Here is a 19,180-nt window from a genome sequence, read left to right as displayed (position 1 = left end):
AAGCTGTTCATTGCAGTCTATACGCCGTACACGAGCACGATCAAGAGGCATAATACCGAATGAGGAAGCTGCCTCAGGCACAATTCACGCAACACAACAGAAGGAAAGGATGAGGTCGGTATCGCCCAGTCACAACCACACGGTAGGTAGGCTCATGCATGATGGCGCACTGGGTGTCTACCTATTGGACAGCAGAATGAGGATGCTATTGGATAGGGGATGACTTCATGTTCCCCGGTTCTGTTGGTTTGATGAGTTGGCCTCATCAACATTCGGTAAGGCGCCCGTGAGAAATTCTTGCGGGACTTCGGGATTCCCACTTCAGGCCTGGTCCACCTCTTCCTGTCGCTGTGTCTCCGCGCAACGCTTGCGCCTGGCTGCACATGTTGAGCGTTGACAACGGATGCGACGAATTGATCAATCCTCTCCCCGTCCTGAGTTCTGCCGCCATGCTAGCTACTGTAGTGCACTGCTGTGCCCTCCGCGGTGTCCAGACACAGCTCCTTCAGGCTAATTACATGGCATACCTGCGGTTTCGGACCACCACTCACTGCCGGCTACGGCATAGCCACAGCAGGCACGGCCCGAAAGGCCCACTGGAGGTCGCCCCTTACAAGGCTCATCGAACCACCGGCAGTACCACCCGGAGAATCACCACAGTGGTCGCCAAGGGCGAGAAGGCCGGCAAAGCCCACCACGACCACAAGTCACTGGTATTGTATGCCAACGGTAGCGGTTATAACGGCGGGGTCGGAGCGGCGGCCTTCCTACCTAAACAGGCTACTTCCAGGGCTGAATACGGGTCCAACACCAGCACCTACCACGCCTCGAAAAGACCACACTTATCAAGAACCAAGGCCTGTGGCAGATCCGGAGAACCGATTCGCCGCTATACGACTGCGGCGACAAGCAGACTATCGGGCACGTGCTGCTGGACTGCAGTAAATACAGCGCACTAGAAGAGGTCTGGGGAGCCACCGGCTCTGGCTGGAAGGCCCCTAGGCCTCCCATAACCTGAACGCGGTGAATTGCAGTCCCCTACAGGCCTGGTCAGCCACCATTGCCACGTATCGTCACAGCCATCGGTTGGAATGCTATCATGCAGCCGTGTGCTCGCGTCGTCTCGGTCGCTCGTGAATGTGTCTGGAATGTGGTCCTTATTCCCTTGCTAACGCAAATTATTGCGCTCGCGCCCAACTTCCTTTTCGGTCCTGGTAAACCGCTAATAATTATTCTCTTCTTTGAAGGCCGAGCAAGTTTGAGCCATATACACCAAGCGGTGGCCGTAATAATTAACCAGAGAACAGGTATATGTATCGTCCAGGTGCTCAATCGTTATATGAAAATTAGTGTTTTTTAAAACATTACAGGCTGTATTACCATAGCTGTCTTAAGACGATTAATGGACATAGAGGTATAGGTTGATTGAGGTTCTCCCACATCTTGCCGGAGTAGGAACCCCTATTCCGCCTATAGGCATTCCTTGGGCACTTATGAGTGTTTCCTGGTGGCCTCAAGCTTTGGAGCCTCCTTTGAAATCCCGAAAAATCTTAATTAATCTTTTGCCAGTGGGCCACTAGGGTATCTGTGGCAATAGCTAGCCAGGGACAAAGGGGCTTACATGGCCAAAATAGAACCTTGAACCCTAATATTCCGTTGCCTTCGTATAATTTGGTACCAATCTGCTTATTAATATAAAAAAAACGGCTCGTCGCGCAGTTGAGTAAATATCCCCTTTATAATCACGAGTTATTAACAACTCCTTCGGCACCTTGGGCGCCCAGTATAGGGGACTACCAACATGGCCCATCCAAATAAAGAAGCACGAGTGTCACCCAATCCGGCCTCTGCAGAACTTCGAGCAAAATTTCAAGGATGATGAGTTCCAAAATTGTGAGCGGGATGCAGCTAAGCTTGCAAAATAGATCCAGAGTCAGAACCAGGTCGGCCACTCTGAAGAACCTGGGTAGAATTGGAAAGGGTACAAAGCTGTATACGTAGCCGTCGTAGACTCCGCCGGTCCGCACGAATCCACCAATCTCAACGCGCAACTGGGATATACTACGGCGTACGATAATCGAAACGAATAGAGCAGAAAAGGGTAAAAAGACCGAGATACTTTAGTAATCCTATCGATAACTAGAGCACCCTTATGCCGCGTAGACTGTGCCTGGTGAAGATAGATATAGAGCCTTGGTACTACGAATATACCGTGACAAGATGGCTAATCTGGCTCATTTTCCTGATCTTCTTTCGTTTGCTAAAGCACGTCCTCACAACCGTAGTTTAACATTCCTTTTACCGAACCAGCTGTGTCTTGCCAACCCAGCCACATCCCCACAGCCCCGGAAGGAGGTCATCAATACCGAAATAGGTGAGAAAACGAAGTATAAAAGGGTGCCATCTTCCTGCCTTTCCCGTTGTCCTTTTTTTTCCCTTCTTCCCTCCCATCTTCCTCCCATTTTTCTTCTCTAAACCACTTACCTACCCCCTACTACCCTCCGTATCTATCCCTCAACTGTTCACCATAATAAGCATGCAACCAGTCGAAGGCAGCCAGAACCATCTCCAGTATGGAAGCAGTCCATCTCAGGCACACCAGAGCAGCCTCAATGCCCATCAATCAGCTATAGCCGCATATTCCCCGACACTCCCAGAGGTGGACGAGGATTCCATGAGTGAAGGGACCGTCGCTCTCAGTGGGCCTAATCATGATCCGAAGGTCGTTTCCTCAGTTGGCATCGCCCCATTCAAGAACCCACAATTGAAAAAAGCAAGAGAACTTGCTCTCCTCCACGGTGAAGACCCAGCAACAATCAAGCTGCCCGAACTCCAAGTCAATACAGACAGCCATCCAGTCCCTAGGAAGCGTCCCAGACTAATCCACCATACCGACGACGTAGCGAATACCGAGGCAACTGATCGCCTGTTTAAGATATTGCGAGAGAGATCGACCCGTCTAAAATTGGAGATGCTCCAGCAAGCAAAGAAAGAAGTTGACATAGCCGCGATCGAAGAGCAGCTGAAGAAAGTGATCCGAGTCCGAGTCTCGTTCCAGAAGCGAATAGAGGAAATGATTTCGATGGTCCGGGCTTTTGCTCACGAATCCGGGGTGTTGGATAATGACTGTAGTATTGAGATGGACTTGGAGGATTTGGCCGATGAGTTTGGAAGTCTTCAGGAGTTGTTGCCAAGCATGGGCTCTCTGATCTAAGCTGTAAAGTTTACCTACCTTACCCCATGTTCGGGAGTGCCTTTTTTACGTTGGCTTCGTATTGTGGTTATTTCGAATTAGCATTCTACTTCGTAGCTATTAGCACCGGGGCGACGTTTGCTGTCTGCCTTCGGCTTGAACTGTGCTATATTTGTTGCTTTTAGTCTAATTAATACACAAAATTAATCAAGCTCGTGGCTGATTATTACTGCAATATCACCCAAGCAAGTGCCTATTGAATCTTTCAATCCTTCCGTATAGCCAAGTAGCATCATGCAAAGCGGCTCTCTTAACCAGTATAGCAGTATTTAGAACTTTTCTCGGGCTTCATATCCTGCTCTATCAAACGCATTACATACAAAGCATAGCCTACGTTTATCAAATCCCATTGCGGTCCATTACCCGCGGTTCAGCTGCTAAAACTAACAGTGCCGTACATGTACCCCATTCATTCAATTCCCACGCAGCTTGGGCACAGGCTGTGTACCAATCAACACATGGAATATCTGGCGGTCTTCCTCTAACTTCTGAACACGGTTCGCCAGGAAGACCCTCCGCCGCGTAGTTGATGGCCGTTCCGAAGCGATAGCCTCGGCCTCGGCGTCTACCATACCGATGACGACCAACGGAGAAAATACCTTATCAAGCTCCCAGATCATCTGCCGCTCAATCACCTGAGTTGTCACGTTGGCGATAAAGATCTTGTACTGCACCTTATAGATAGCTCGCAAACAGTCTAGGGCCTCCTCGCCGCTGAACTTGTCCATGTCGACAGTGGTTGTTGCGTTGCTCTTCATACAGGCGGAGATAACCTTACTCAGCTCAAGACCCGGTTCGAACTTTTCATTGTGGAGGCCACGGCTGCAGTTCATGTTTGACGCGTGTGCGACGTTGCCGGGAAACAAGGGTTGCAATCGTGCTTTCAGCCTTTCTTGTCGCCGCTCTTCGATAATGTCCGCAGACATCAGTGCATCTCTTTGATCAAGATTGAAAGGAGATTGAATAATATCAATTCTACATCCAGTTAATACACTACTAGCTCTACCAATGGGAGCTCATAATACTCATACAGATAGCGACTCAATTAGGGGAGACCAATTGGTCACCACCGTAGTTAGCAGCCATGTTGGCACAGCCACGCTTTCTTATAAGATGACTCCCCCAATCGCTGACCCCCTCCCTCGCTGACCCCCTTTTCTCACCAAAATCGTCTAAATCTAGCTATATATATAAAATCGAATAAAATAGCTTAAAATACCGTTTCTTTTATTAAAATTCGTATATAAAATAATACAAATTCCTATGAAGTTATATAAAAATAATTAAAATCATTAATCGAGTAATTAACTCTCGATCTTTTATACCTTAAAAAGGGGTATTACAACTCTTTAAATATTAATATAAACTTAAAAAAAAGTTTGATAATTTTAAAATAACTATAAAAGAGTATAGAATATTAAAATGATAAAGAATAAAAATAATTATTGAAGGAGTTATATTAATTTTCATTTTTGAAATAAAGTTTCCTACGAAATTTTTATCAAGGGAATTTTTAAAGCTTTATAACTCTATAAATAAATTACTTATTATAAAGGAGTGAATATAACTCGATTATAATCTCTTTAAATAATATACCTTCAAAATTTTAAATCTTTTATATAAAGGGGTAAAGAATTATTCATAAAGGAAGTTTATATATAAAATAGGTATAAAAGTATCGAGAGCTTATAACTCTATTAATAAATTTAATTATTTTTATACCTTTATATAGGAATTTTCATTATTTTATAAACGATTTTAAATAAAAGAGACGGTATTTTTACTAATTCTGTTTAATTTTATATTATAAATCGGACTTAAGCGATTTAGGTGGGAAAATAAGCTTTCCCAATGGCATTGAGAGGGGGGGTCAGCGAGTGGGGGGGTTATCTTAGCTAAAAAGTCTAGCCACCCCCTTTTTGCTCCTCACAAGTGCCAGGATTGAGGACTAAGAAGGCGATGTGGCAATCACTCCTGAATACATTCGAAAAGATTATGAGTAGTCCTACGAACATGTTCCTGCGAGCATGTTTCTAAGGCTTAAATAGATTATGGTGTGTGAGCAGTTGGACCGCTAGATAGGTCCTGAGATGGCGGGTTTTCAAAGCCTTGGCCTCGCATCTATCTACCGGGTCTTTATCATGTTATATATACAGGTCCTTGATGTCTGAGCGCATACCAAATCATCCCCTCTAAACATGCGCTCGCTGCATGGAGCACATAAGCCCGTCCTGAAACCTTGATGGGCCTCCATCTTCTGCTGAACCATGCGGTAGTGTGCTGCCACATCAAATTGGCTGCTCACATGATGGTTTCGGCTTGGGGGGGAGGCTTGGACACACCAGTTGCGTGCGTCGTATGCACCTCGTCCCACGTTAACAAAGCTTTGCAACTTTATATTAAGCATAATAACTTATACAAAGGATGTACACCGCCCAGGGACGTTCTGGAATAAAGGTATAGTTAGTAACTTTTATTTCATAAATAACAGCTGCGATCTTACGCGAGGAATCTAGTCGCGAGGAAGATTGTAATGCGTGTGATGCCGTGGGTTAAACTTGAAGAAGTGTAGGAGGCGATAAGACAGCAATTGTAGGGGCGTTGACATTTAACGGGTAGTGAGCTACTTCAGGAAGAGTGCTGAAATAGTAAGGTTATAGCAGGCAGGAAGCCAGACCAAGTATGATGGTTGCTCAAGGTAGGATTTATAACGAGGGTCGCGCAAGTCTTAGGTAGAAAAAGATTAGTATCGAAGCAGTGCAGGAAAGGAGTACGCTGGAATTGGTATTTATATAATGAATGTGGCCGAGGAAGCGTGTCCGAGGATTCAAGGGGGCAACATATAAACAGTTGAAGCCAACCAGGATACAAAGTGTACAGGGAAAAGGAATTGGGATCGCCCCCCGGGTGCGTGGGCAAGGATAGACTTGATGGCATCATTCAGGGCGCTACAACATAACCCTTTCAGTCTTGCGCCGGGTCTCTAAAACACGCCTTACCATAAAGTCTTCGACTTTAGTCTATTGTGGGAAGTTGACCTGCACTGGGACTCGTTCGTTGGCTGCTCTGCTAGCTTTTCAAGTTCTAGTAATTACAGTCAGGGGAGCTGACTTACCGGGTAGCTTATACGGTTAGGGGTAGGGAACTGGCTTAGCCAGCAGGTAAATTATCTAATTACGAGAAAACATACATAGGGTTATGCTATTGTTTATTTCCACGTTGTTTCGTTCTTTTAATTGCCGAATGCACTAGAGCCATGTTGAATGGATCAGGGCCAATATCCTTTGCCCAAGTCCCGGGGTTGCCGGATTACGACCTGCCCCAACTGGCCCTTCTTGCCATCCTCGCGCGTCCTGGAGACCCATATCCTAATGGATCCCGAGGCATCGTTACGTTCCCTTACTCAAGCACGGCTGCTAACAGGAGAGACGGAATCTCGACCTTCTCCTGAGCTTCGTGAGGTACTCGGAATAAACGACCTTGGTTAGCTATTAGCACCTGCTAAACAAAGTCCAGAGTCGAGACATACACAACCGCTGGACCGAAGCAACCACCCTTTCCGCGGCACTCATAAAAACCGACGCAATAATAAGGTTCTTCTTGTGTGAGTTAATCATGCGGCACATTTTGTAATTATACTCGACACCAGCCTAAAATCTCAGACCCAGCTCGGCCAAATTACTGTCCCTAGAAGGTACCTACTTTGGGGCTCCTTTTGTCAAAGGGACTCGACTGGCAGTAAGATACCTCTTGTATTCCTTATGTCGATGCATATCGCTGCCCAGCACGGAAACGCCGGTATCCAGCAGCTTCTGTCAGGAAAAGGCTGCAATCTCTCTCCTTCCGGCTCTCTCCCCAGTATGACTGGGTAGCTTCAACGTAACTTAGCTTTTCGAGACCCAGCTGCTACTTGATTCCCTTTTCGAGTGCTCATAGACAACAGATAAACGGAGGTCACGACTGCACTTCCGACGACGGCTGCCACACTCAGTTTGGCTTGTCAGGACTTCAAGGAGGATGCCTCAGGAAAGCGCTGGCTATTTAAACTTTCGACGCCCCCGCGTCGATGTCTTTGAACTTTCCCACCTTCATCCCACTGCTTCTTTTAGACTATATACCTTCCATCATTACCACCCATCATTATAAAATGTCCAAACCGACCTCCCCAGGGAGAGACTCGCCCCATTTTCGACGCAATCATCCTTGGCGACTTTGAACACGAAGGCAGCAAGAAATACTGGGTTCGTTTTCATAATATTCAGCTCCAAGTAAAGGAACTTGGTAAATACTGGTTAGGGTATGTAAGGGAACTCATGAATAGGAAATGGGGAAAAACAAGAGGAAAGATCCACTATAAGCGATGCTTCAATAGTAGCATGTATGGGTTATCGAAGTAGCTATTTCGCTTGTGAATGGACAAGCCGATTTCTCCTTTCATGCTTTGAAGGCTTCGCTCAGGGCCTGCGCTCAGGGGCTCCGAATGGTGGGACCAGCATTGGCCATCGGTGTGGCGTGGCGAGGCCCCCAACTCACCGCAGACACGCAAGCTCCCTGCTTTGAGAGCATTGGCGCCCGCCGCACAGAAGACCTCGCAGTGTAGGCTAGTCTCCGGAATGATTCCTTCGCTGTCGGACCAAAGATCTCCTTCTCGATAGACGAGGAAGTAGCAGACCTCCTCGTTAGACTCCAGCAGGCCTTGAACTGGGAGAATGTGATGGAAACACCGGAAAGGAATAACCTCAAGACGTGGGAGGAAAATGAGTTTCTCTTTGTAATCATGAAAAAACCCTGAGTCTGTAACTTCTTGAAGCAAGACCCTATTACAGGAAGCCTTAACGCTGGCAGCGTCAATAATGTCTATATTCATTAACGCGAGACCGTTAGCAATAAACAAACTAGGGTAATAAAAGGGGCTATATTAGTAGCTATTAAAGTAAGTTATTTAGATCTTTCCATCATTTTCTGCTGTTTTCGTTTCGATTATCGCACGTCCCGGTAAATCCAAGTGGTAAGTTCACGTTGACGGATTCGTGCGGACCGGCGAGATCTGCGGCGGCTTAATCGCAATTCCTAATCATGTGCAATTCTACGCCCTTTCCGGTTGTGATCAGGTTCTTCGTGAAGGCCGTGCTGGGTCTGACTCTGGATCTCTTCTGCAAGCTCATCCACATCACGCTCACGTTTTTGGAATTCATCATGTGCGAAATCCTGTTCGAAGCCCTGCTTAGATGGGTGACACTCATTTTCATTGGTTTCGGTGGGTTGCGATTGTAGGCCCCTATACCGTGTCGAGCTGGCGACAGAAGTCGGGGTTCCGGACTCGGCAGGTTCATGGCAACCCTCGACATAGTCGGAGAGGTTGGACGGCTTGTTGGGGACGGCTTGCTCAGAACTATGGACTCGTAAGAGAAGAAACTGGCGAGCAAGACAGATAGCTCACTTCATATCATTCATCGACCTTATAGGTGTCCACGATATCGGGAAACTCGGTAGTAGCCGATGGCTGTAAATGATAGTCGCGAGACCGTGCTGTCGCTTATGGACAGTAGACACACACAATGATGGGGGAGAAGGGGAAGAAAGGGGAGATTTCCCATTTACGCAAAGAGCCTTTTTATAGTAGATTGCCTAGCAGGTTAGTATTGAAATTACACGGAGGTAACGGACTACTAGGGTGCAGGTACTATCTTTAAACACGCAAGACCCCTTATTAGCTCCCTTAACCCCCAATGAGCTGCTCTACCAGATACCTATTAATCAAGAACAGTATAGCTAGCTATATATACAACTGACGTTATGACTATGTCGTTCTACGATATTATGGTAGCGGAAATAACCTTTTTGTTCCTCACAACTGCATAGTCTGCTATAGTATGGTGGCTTGGTTGAAACGGCTCCTAATTAGTTGTCAACCCTGATTACCACGGTTTCGATTGCTATCATGACTCTGGTACTTGTCGGTCTGTCCCTGCTTGATCCTTGTACCACGAACTGGGATAGAGCTATGATGCTCCTTTCAAGTACATGGAACTCTTTACTTGTTTACCATGGTCGGACCGCTTCCAAGCTGCTAATAGGTATGAAAACGCGAGAGCTTTGGACCGATACCACTGGCGAGCGTACAGTACTGTCGATCTTTTTCGAGGTGGATAGGGGTTAACTCGACTTTTTCTGCGTCAAACTAAACGAATTTGCCGGCGGTAGGGCCACGCTGTGCATCACTTTACTTTATACGGAGAGAAACTAGGTCAAAAGTGTCTTTTGCTCTTAGAGCCTGGTGCAATCCCCAAATCATCCTACCAAAGACTGGCTGTAGATACTAAAAAAATATCGAGTATCAATCCTCCGTATGTAGGTATCCTTATTAGGTTCAGGCCCATAATTGCTCCCTGCACCACCCCTTCCCACTCTCCAAAACCACAGTCCTTGGGAACAGCCTTCTTCTGGTTTGGAAAGTGATGACGGCAAGTCGAGCAAGGCATGCAAAGAAGTAAAAGTCCTATCCGTATTTGACTTGCCCCTGTCGCGTTTCGTGATTGTTTCTGGCCACCTTCCGAATAGTCCTTTGTCCCACGCGGTCTCGATAAGCAGTGACTCAAGACATAACCTGTATCAGAGCCCGGCCACGATAGAGCCAGCGCTTAGGGTTTGATATTGTGAGCAACCAAGCTGCCTCATAGTCATTTATGCATTTCCGCCGTCCTTTGCAGCACTCGATGATAAAAAATGGATGCATACGACAGGTGACGAGGTGACTGGGATGTTGGAAAACCCAGATGCCGGGGTCATGATTTGGGGATAGGAGGGGAAGGTATGAAGATCGGAGAGTACTTGGTCAGTGGGCGAACACTACCGTAGCGAAGAGTCGCAGGTAACCAATCATCTTCTCCCAACCGAGTCGCGATTGGAAAAATGTCATTAAACCCCATTGGTAGGGCTGATAGTGCACACAGATGGACTGTACTAAAGCACAGTAGGCTTGTTTGTACCTGCACAATGTCTTGCGAATGCTGCTGATAACCGTAACCCCGCGCAACGCTTAGTGGGCCCATTTTAATTAGGCGGCACCTCAAAACACCAGCACAAGTGGAAGTTAATGCCATATTGTTTACCACAATATTAATTCATGCATCATGACTGAACAGAGGAATCCAAACGAGCTGGAAAACCTATTACGAGAGGCTTTAAGACGCGTTGAAGAAGCAGAGAAAGATCGAGAGAAGGAGCGACTACGCGCCGAGGACGAGCGACTACGCGCAGAAGAAGCGGAGAGAGGACGACAGGAGGAGCGACGACGCGCCGATAGGGAGCAGCAACGCGCCGAGAAAGAGCAGCAACGCGCCGAGAAAGAGCAGCAACGCGCCGATACCTCCGAAGAACAGACACGACCAATAACATTCGACGAATACATCGCCGCTTGCCATGTCTCCGTGTTCTCTAGGTTCGCCATCGAACCAGACCCGTAGCTGACTTCGAAGGGCCCCATAACTAATCCTCGTGACAAATGGTGGCCGAAGAACCTGAGGCTATGGCCCGACTTTATCGAGCAGCAAAGAATCGTCTTTGGAACACTTTACGATACTTTCCCTACCGAGAGCCGTGTTTTCGAGAACCGAAACTTCCTGGCCGGCCTCGGAAATAGAATCTCGCAGCGGCCGATCGCGGACGAAAAGACCCTCGAATATTTTCTATATAATAACGTGGAGGATCCGGTCAGGGCCATTCTACAGCAGCTAAAAAGAGTGGAAGAAGTTAGCAGCGCCTATTAAATTAGAGATGGTATTATCTTTAAGAACCATCCTCACGCCATCAGTAATGTCGCCAAGGAGGTCGTAGTAAGAGAAACTCCCGCATCACCGCCTCGGACGCCAAACCACCGACGTAATCTCTACTAACTGCGACCAGATCAGATATGTGTTTACCGAGAACGACAGCTCCATTTCGGCACTACGTACCATGGTCTATGTCTGCGAATACAAGCCGCCTCACAAGCTTATCGTTACGCACCTTCGTGTCGGGCTTCGGGCGATGGACATCTATAGAGAAGTAGTAAATCGAAAGTTAATACCGACCTCTGCCGACCCCGACGCACGCTTTCAGTATTACGCAAAAAAGCTAGTAGCATCTACTATCACACAGACATATCATTATATAGTGAAAGTGGTCTCGAGTATGGCCTGCTTACGACGGGCGAGGCGATTATATTTCTTCACGTTGATTGGGCCAGAGCCCCAGACTCTGTACTATCATTTGGCAGAGCCTAGTCCAGAGGTATTGGCTCATCCGAATAATATTAACGTCTGCTCAGCTATCGGCCAATACTTAGCGTTCACACTAGTAGCTCTCGGCGCGCCTGGCGAACGTCAACAGCACGGGCAAGAGGAGCGCCGGAGAGCTATAAATGGCCTTAAGACCTGGGCTAAGGATTTCGAAATAACACTACGTTCTGTTCCCGAAAATGAACGATCGGCATCGTCAGATAACGCGTCTTGCTATATCCCGACGACCTACGAAGAGGTCGATCGCTCACCGCGCCGCTCGCCGTATGTCCTACGCCAACGGAAACGCTGATCCAGTAGTGAAGTACGTGAAGGACAGTCAAGAAAGGATCTGCCGGAGTCATCTGACGATGATGAAGTAGCACCAAGACCACCGGATACCCCCACCCCGCAGGACCAAAAGGAGTTCGGCGCAGCCGGCGGCTGGCGCATCGGCCTCCTCCACAAGGAAGCGACGCACGGGAGCAGCGATACTGTTCCCAAAGATGCCTTTTGGGGCTGGCCCAAGGAAGGTTCCTGGATTCGAAATGTCCAAACGTGATGCTTCACCGCCAAGGTGACGCAGGCGACCGTGAGCATCATCCGATCAATCATGCAGAGTGGATCCGTCTCCTCCGAGAACAGCTAAAACAGTCTCTTGACGACGGGATCACGCCGCTAGGCCAAGGTGGTGCGCGGAGTGTCCTTTTTAAAGTAACCCTCCTTGCGTATAGCTACACATTTATCAGCAAGGGCACTGTACAGGCTTTTGTCAGGACCTCGAGCACGAGGCTGCAATCTATCAGCGGCTCAGGCCTATCCAAGGTGTATATGTGCCCGTGTTCCTGGGCGCCATTGACCTCCGGTCCATGAGCAAGACCTATTACTACGACCATCGCGTCTATATTGTGCATATGTCATTCCTATCTTGGGGCGGTACTAGTATTCCGCAGAGGTTGAGCGACAGCCAGAAATGCCTCCAGAATGAGGCTTTTCGGGCTCTGGGGGCTTTACACCGCGCAGGGGTCATTCACCACGATGTGCGACAGGCGAATCTGTTGTTCAATCCTGACACGAATGGCGTTATGCTGATTGACTTTGAACGGGCGTCACTGCTCCAACTGTCTCGACGTCCGCTGGCGCAGTTGGTGCCAAACAAGCGAAAGCATACCCCGAGCAAGTTGGACGGCAGGAAGACAGATCGCCAGCCAGGGAATGGAAGAGGCCAAGGTGAGATATTTTCAAATGACGTAATGGATATGAGAATTCTTCTCCAAGAGCATGGCATAACACGGAGCATTGGGTAGCTGCCGTGATGCCATAATCCGCTAGGCTCAAACCCTGCAACCTAATGCCACTCGTCTCAGCAGGTCGCGGTTGGCGCCCCAGGGTCGGATGTCGGCTTCGGAACACTTCATGTATGATAATAGTATCGATTCGAGAATACATACATACCAATCCAGCATATTCATTACAGTGCAGGCCCCGAACTGAAAATACTCGCTCGGCGACAGAGTTATTTACTCATCCACTCTTTTGATAATATCTCGGCACAGCCAAAACCATCTTCCCTCTATAATCCGCCCAATTTATTTTGAATGGTAGCCATTCGGTCCCGTAAGCACCTGCATCGCTTTTACTTCGGTAATGTTAACCTGCAAGACGTCAGGATCGGGGTCGTCCATCGCAACAAGATGATCGAACGCAACGCCATAGTAATCGATGCGACGATCGGGGCAAGAGAGGCGAGGGTGCCCAGGACTTGTAACGGTTTACCGGCGTCCAGAAGTCGCCGACGTAGGTCTTGGCGGCGGAGGCGTCGCGGCCGGAAAGCTCGCAGGTTGCCTCTCAGTCAGCCGTGTTCCAGCCGTTGCACGCTTCGGCAAACAAGCGAGCCGTCGGAATCGTCCTCGTCACCAGAACCTAATAGAGAATGCCAGTAAAGTTAAAAGCAGAAAGAGTAAGGTTCTCCGTACCGCCTTGGGTTAAATCGATACTTTCGGGAGCAGAAGAAACGGGCCGGCCGGGTAGTGGAGAGGAAGTGGGCAATATATATCATGATACAGGGCCGAGGAACATGTAACGCGATAAAGTAGCTATATATAATATTCAATTTAAAGCCTAATATACCCGTCGAGGGCAGCCAGATGAATATCTTGTCCTATCGTAACTCCCGTCTCTTAGATGGCCTTCCTTGGAGCCTTTATTTCGGTTCTGCCTTAGCTGCGCGCTTTTCCTCCTCGTCCTCCTTGAAGCCACACCAGACCCAATGCGACTCCATTTAGGCGCTGCCCCCGAACGGTGCGGGCACAGCCAAGCTCACGCGCTGCAACGTGTTCCATTCCGCAACCAGCCAGGCTATGGCTCTGATACTCGATTCGACGTCCGTCTGGTAATCCCCGCGGACCCAGGCCTTGTAGTTATCTGGACCACCCTGACCGGGCACCCACCACGACGAGCTGCCGATCTTGATCTCGCGGAGCACGCCGCGCAAGCCGTCATGCTGTAACCTCTCGTGGTTGCATCCCATTGTGCGGTTCTGCTTCATGAGCGCCAGGAGCAGGTCAGCCTGCATGCGACTGAGCGTTCGGTCCGGTGTACTGTACTCGGAGCGGTCCAATCTTCATATCTGGTCCTGGAGAGCCAGGGCGCTGGGATCGAAGCGGGACTTGGTAGGGTCTCTTGGCACCCCAAGCAGTGTGCAAAACGCGGGACAGGTGGTTCGGGTCTTGGATACCTGAGCCGCGCCATGCATTCTTCATGAAGGAAGTGAAGTCGTCACCTCAGTTGGCGAGCATGTAGAGTACCTCCTAGACAGCCTTTTCATCGCAATCGCCGACGAGTAGTTCCCTTGTAGTGTCGCATAGCTCTTCGTAGCCAGGTGTATCGCATGACGTTGTGCCGCAGAGGATGAAGGAGGAGGGAGGCGGGAGGCGGGAAGACGCCATTGTACGAGGTAGCCTGGGGTCCCGCCTCGAACGGACAAAGTTGATGCTGGTGATGTCTGGCAGGCGATTTAGATTACTGCCAAAAGATGGCGGAAGAGAATGATGAACGTACCTAGCATCGTCGGTTTTGTCAAATGGTGCTGCACCCGGAATCCCAACCAATAATCGCTAGTCACCTAGGGCGGCGGCTGAGTCTCGCGAAAGGATGCCGAAGGAGAGGCAACATGGGAGAGAATTGGAGGTGGCGTGAAATTGAAGGTGGAAAAGAATCGAAGGTGGGGGTGGAATTGGCGGCTGAAAGAGGTAGCAAATCAGTCAGGTCAAGTCAGTCAGGTCGCCTGCCTGCGACTGCTACTGCTACGGCTGATCAAGCCAGGCAGGTCGACGTGGAGTACCTCGGCCCAAGAACCCCGCCCTACGCCCCACCTTGCAGCACCTTTACTCTAAGCAGGCCTCTTTTCCCTTCTTTCGACCGTCTCCCGGAATCCCGACGTAGCAGCCTAACGCATCCTTTAAGGCCTCGCGGCGGCGGTTCTTGTTGGGGTCCATCTACCGACCTGAGCCTTCGCCGCAGCCTCGTCATTTGGGCGCACGTCGCCTCCGATCGCACAGTAGCTTCATCCACATGCCCACACTGCTCAAGTCATTGTCCTGTCCCTCCTGGCTAGCGTCTCTCGCACTATTTGCCGCACACCATCCCCAGTCGTTCTTTCTTGACACTCGCCCTTTATCGTTTATTATTCTCGCCTTAAAGCATCAGCCACATCTAATACTTCTAGGCACCAAGTCTTCCCATCATGTCTTCTATTAACAGCGAAACCGACGAGTCCATTTCCAAGTTCTTCTCGACGGCGGGAGCGTGTACTACAAGGAGTCAATGTGATGCATTCGCTAGCAAGATGTTTGGAGGGCCCGTCAAACCAGTTTCCTCGCAAGGGCTGTACAGTTATACCATAACGGTAGCGGATGGCACCATCATCATCCAATTTCGAGAACCAGACTCTCCGCTGGATGTACAGATGCTAGCGAAAATCCACGGTATCCATCCCAACCTCACAACCGGCTGCAAGTTCCATGGGACGATTGGTCTACCACCATCATTACTAATATACGAGATGAATGTGCTTCCCGGAAACAACTATTTCGATATCTCGCTTTCTATAGTAGACACGGACCTGGACCACCGACTGGCTACTGTCCGCAGCTTGGCAAAGTGCGTTGCAATCAATCAGCTTTTGCGTTTCGATTCACTAACCTAAGTGAAGATTCTTCGCACAATCCTGGCAGTATAGCGTCTCTCCAGATACAACATACCGTTCTCGTATATCTGAAGACTGCCATTCGGATTTTACTTATTTATCCAGCAGCCTCCCTAGCCGCTTTCAAGATACTATGGGTCGACTACGAAAAAGCCTTCCGGCTCTTTTCTCTGGAGAGTATCCATTGGTCGTCACCCATGGCGACCTTAGCGAGAAGAATATTCTCGCCGACCCTAAGACTGGTGAGATCACAGGTATCATTGACTGGGCTGAAGCCAGCATCCAGCCGTTTGGGTTTGCCCTATACGCGCTTGACAGCATTCTTGGTTACCTCAGCCCCAATGGATGGGTTTTTTATGACACGGCCGATGAACTGCGACATGAGTTCTGGTTGGTCTTTTATAACCTGGTCGGTGTGTTGTCCCAAACAGAGAAGGTACTTATACAGCACGCAAGACTTACTGGATTGCTCTTCCGGTACGGTATTCCGTACAGAGCCGGACACAAGGGAACATTAGGGGTTGGGAATAACATCCATGCATGCACTCAAGTACTGGATGCCCTTATCTTGAGTTGAAAGATGCTTCAAGTTATGATCGACGAACATGAAACTGAGGCTAGATCGTTACTGTCCATTTCTCGGAAGGAACGGTACCAGTTCAGGATGATAAGGTCTAGCACTTCTGTAACGGATATGCTTCTACCTCGTACAAAGGACTCTGCTCTGTCTCTATCCAAGCTGTGCCCACCACTGAATGTCTTCATCTTACACGCCACGTGAGCAATTGCTAATGACTTAGTCAATAACGGCTTCACGCCTCAGCACCTCCATGAGGCTCTCCTCGTCGACCAGCTTGGAATCTTGAAAGATCTTATGATTCCCGTTTTGCATGGGAGCATGATGATCGTTTCCTTTGAGTTCCGTGACACCTGTCGTTCTGTTTGTTTCAACCGCCCATCCCGTGACTCGGTAAACCTTGTCAACATTCGTGGCGTTGGCTTCGAGCATGATAACTGAACCACTCCTTCCAGGCCTTCTTAACCTCCGGGTACCCTTCGGTGCCGAACTTATGTTCGACGCGCTCCCTCCATTCTCTCAAAGAAGGGTGGTCCCCATGGACCTCGGCCATGCGAAATCCATGGCCCAAGAGACGCCAAATTTAGTTCGGACCCAGTCAAGGGAACGAAGCCGGCCATTTCCCAGTCGATGATGCCAATAGCGCCTTTTGTGCCCGAATTGACAATGACGTTGTGAGGCCCCAGATCGCTGTGCCAAAAGAAGAATGTTGAGCAGTCCATGCCCAGCGCGACACAATTCTCTTTCAAGTGTTCCGGGCTATATTCTTTGGCCCGGCCACGGCATATATCTAACCAACCGTCAGGAAACTGAGCCCCGTCGATTCCAGTGATAGAGTCTGAAGTTAATTGACGCAGCTCTTGAAAAATTTCGAAGATACGCTGAACGTAATGCTCTTTTTCGTCCTCTTTCATGGTTCGCCATGCGTCGGCAAGCACCTGGCCCGGGACACGAGAGATCAGGAGGTAGCTCCTGTCATCCGCCTGAACATGGTGCAAAACCTCGGGGATCGCGAAGCTGAGCCTCTTTTCAGCAAGGCGTCGTAGCGTGGTGTGCTCCTTCGTGGCGGCTTCCTCGGCTTTCGGGCAGAGCTTGACCTTGAGGAATACGCCGCCGAAACTCCATACCGCCGAGGCGTCACCAGCATCGTGGACCTGGCGGATATGACTATCGGATGACAAGGGCGTAGCTGGAGGCAAAGGTGAAGAGATATCGTCCGAAAGGGTGTACCAAAAGCCATTATCCTCCCACAAATATTTAGCGGGTGGGGAGCGCTGCCGACGAAGGATGAATTGGTCTCCAATGAGCCATGAGTCTTCGTCGAGCTCTTGAACCGATTTACGAACGTGATTAACCATATTAAGGTTAATACTGAAGTTGGTCTACAGACCTAATTTCAGACGCGAAGAGCTGTCCTAATTTACTATTAAAATTAGTGTTCGAACTTGTTCGTAAGAGAAAACGAATGGTAACCGTGCAGGAGGTAATACCTACTGTTAACCGCAAATGTCGTTCTTCGTCTCGTGCCCTGAGACTGATCATACACAAAACAGGGTTAGAGGGGGCTCAGTGCCGTTGATGCAAGAGGTCTACTGAATTGCAAGCGAGTTATTTCCCAAGAGCTAAATGTTTCCTAAGTGATGTTCGAAAAGCGAGGAGAATGAAGTGGGATGGAATTAGCAATTACTTACATCGGCCGTTTGGTGCACCATCAACGACATCCCGGCCCTAAAGTCCTACGATGGAACGTGTCACGTGAGGCGCCACTCCAACTAGCAATCGGCTCTCTGCCATTGTCAACATCACGACGCGCATCTTCGTTTGATCGCCCATCACTCGCTAAGCAGCGACTTCGAGCTTTGGGCTTGCAGTATACTATTAGGTCGCGCATTATAGTTCTCGACCCTGCGGTTTTAGCCGCCTATCGCGCTCGGGATCGCGGCGGCCAACAACGAGCTACGTTACACGTCAAGCAGCAGATGTGCGACGACCTTAATACATTGTTTCCCAACCGACATTTGACCGCCTCAGACTTCCCCGCACACGATTCTGGTCCTCATCTTCTCCACTCCAGCTCTGATTTGGCCGCCGATCGTGCATACTGGGTAGTTGCAGGACTATCAGTGACCCGTAAAAATACCACGGCGGCTCAATCACCAGTTGTCCATATCAGCCGAAAGCATGTCGAACATCGGATGGCCAACCGTTTTGGGGCGTGCAGCGCATCCAACAGACCTGTTGGCCAAATCAACAGGCTTGCGACACAAGCAGGTCCGAACATCGTGGTCGTGACGATCGCCCTGGCCTAATAGGCTAGACTGAAAGGGACGGAGATGGAATTACACTCTTATGACATCCACGCAAGAGAACAGTCGTGCAGCTTCTAAGCTTCTGCCTTCCAAAGACAGACCGTTCATAGCTGATGGGAGAGGTGCGCAACAGGCTGATGCGGCAGGTCTCTTACCGCAGTAGGCAATCCTAACAGCGAACATGGGCTTTGCGGAGTGCAGCTCAACTCTATACGCGCCCCGCCGATCGATTCACAGCCCGACAACCCTGCATGCTGTCCTTGGCGGCTCCCACCTCGTCGTTGCTCTGGACGTGTCGTACGACCACGGCACGATACAAGCCGAGCTTAGTTGTCACTTTTCGTGGTCCATATTTTAGGCAGTTAGCTTCACCCGAACCCTAGGGCTCCTTTTGCCATCGTAACCTCATAATCTTCGTTACAATGCAGGCCCGTGTTGCAGAGCTATCGAGGCGCCAGATAGCGGAGTTCTTTTCCGATAACGCCCCTACAACGCAGGAACAATGCGACCAAGCCGCTGAACAGATTCTAGGCCGGCGTGTCCGTCTAGCGCCTGTGCAAGGCTCAACTAGCTACA

At 49.3% G+C, this 19,180-nt stretch overlaps 8 protein-coding genes across 8 annotated transcripts; 5 read left to right on the top strand and 3 right to left on the bottom strand.

Annotated features, from left to right (window-relative positions):
• Positions 1-449: 449 nt before the first annotated feature.
• PG994_015190 (uncharacterized protein) lies at positions 450-959 on the top strand (the record flags this gene model as incomplete). The annotated part of the gene is made up of 1 exon (XM_066866599.1): positions 450-959. The coding sequence occupies one exon, from the start codon at positions 450-452 to the stop codon at positions 957-959; it is 510 nt and encodes a 169-aa protein (XP_066708275.1).
• A 1,577-nt stretch (positions 960-2,536) lies between these two features.
• Positions 2,537-3,214, top strand: PG994_015189 (uncharacterized protein; the record flags this gene model as incomplete). The annotated part of the gene is made up of 1 exon (XM_066866598.1): positions 2,537-3,214. One exon carries the CDS (start codon positions 2,537-2,539, stop codon positions 3,212-3,214), a length of 678 nt encoding a protein of 225 aa, XP_066708274.1.
• A 452-nt stretch (positions 3,215-3,666) lies between these two features.
• On the bottom strand, positions 3,667-4,086 carry PG994_015188 (uncharacterized protein; the record flags this gene model as incomplete). The annotated part of the gene is made up of 1 exon (XM_066866597.1): positions 3,667-4,086. One exon carries the CDS (start codon positions 4,084-4,086, stop codon positions 3,667-3,669), a length of 420 nt encoding a protein of 139 aa, XP_066708273.1.
• A 4,237-nt stretch (positions 4,087-8,323) lies between these two features.
• PG994_015187 (uncharacterized protein) lies at positions 8,324-8,698 on the bottom strand (the record flags this gene model as incomplete). Its single annotated transcript, XM_066866596.1, has 2 exons — positions 8,324-8,645; positions 8,694-8,698. The coding sequence occupies 2 exons, from the start codon at positions 8,696-8,698 to the stop codon at positions 8,324-8,326; spliced, it is 327 nt and encodes a 108-aa protein (XP_066708272.1).
• Positions 8,699-11,711: 3,013 nt separating this feature from the next.
• On the top strand, positions 11,712-14,020 carry PG994_015186 (uncharacterized protein; the record flags this gene model as incomplete). Its single annotated transcript, XM_066866595.1, has 6 exons — positions 11,712-11,796; positions 11,847-12,044; positions 12,089-12,202; positions 12,265-12,741; positions 13,298-13,471; positions 13,797-14,020. 6 exons carry the CDS (start codon positions 11,712-11,714, stop codon positions 14,018-14,020), a joined length of 1,272 nt encoding a protein of 423 aa, XP_066708271.1.
• A 1,236-nt stretch (positions 14,021-15,256) lies between these two features.
• On the top strand, positions 15,257-16,736 carry PG994_015185 (uncharacterized protein; the record flags this gene model as incomplete). The annotated part of the gene is made up of 3 exons (XM_066866594.1): positions 15,257-15,672; positions 15,725-16,154; positions 16,542-16,736. 3 exons carry the CDS (start codon positions 15,257-15,259, stop codon positions 16,734-16,736), a joined length of 1,041 nt encoding a protein of 346 aa, XP_066708270.1.
• Positions 16,737-16,786: 50 nt separating this feature from the next.
• Positions 16,787-17,653, bottom strand: PG994_015184 (Protein kinase-like (PK-like); the record flags this gene model as incomplete). The annotated part of the gene is made up of 1 exon (XM_066866593.1): positions 16,787-17,653. One exon carries the CDS (start codon positions 17,651-17,653, stop codon positions 16,787-16,789), a length of 867 nt encoding a protein of 288 aa, XP_066708269.1.
• A 312-nt stretch (positions 17,654-17,965) lies between these two features.
• On the top strand, positions 17,966-18,604 carry PG994_015183 (uncharacterized protein; the record flags this gene model as incomplete). The annotated part of the gene is made up of 1 exon (XM_066866592.1): positions 17,966-18,604. One exon carries the CDS (start codon positions 17,966-17,968, stop codon positions 18,602-18,604), a length of 639 nt encoding a protein of 212 aa, XP_066708268.1.
• Between the last annotated feature and the right edge of the window lie 576 nt (positions 18,605-19,180).

The sequence above is a fragment of the Apiospora phragmitis genome (assembly GCF_038363925.1).
Source record: "Apiospora phragmitis strain CBS 135458 chromosome Unknown utg000014l:1.0-1827420.0:1.0-1829600.0, whole genome shotgun sequence".
Taxonomy (NCBI): Eukaryota; Fungi; Ascomycota; class Sordariomycetes; order Amphisphaeriales; family Apiosporaceae; genus Apiospora; species Apiospora phragmitis.
Note: the sequence above shows the minus strand (reverse complement) of the source record. Positions and strands in the feature narration are given on the sequence as shown.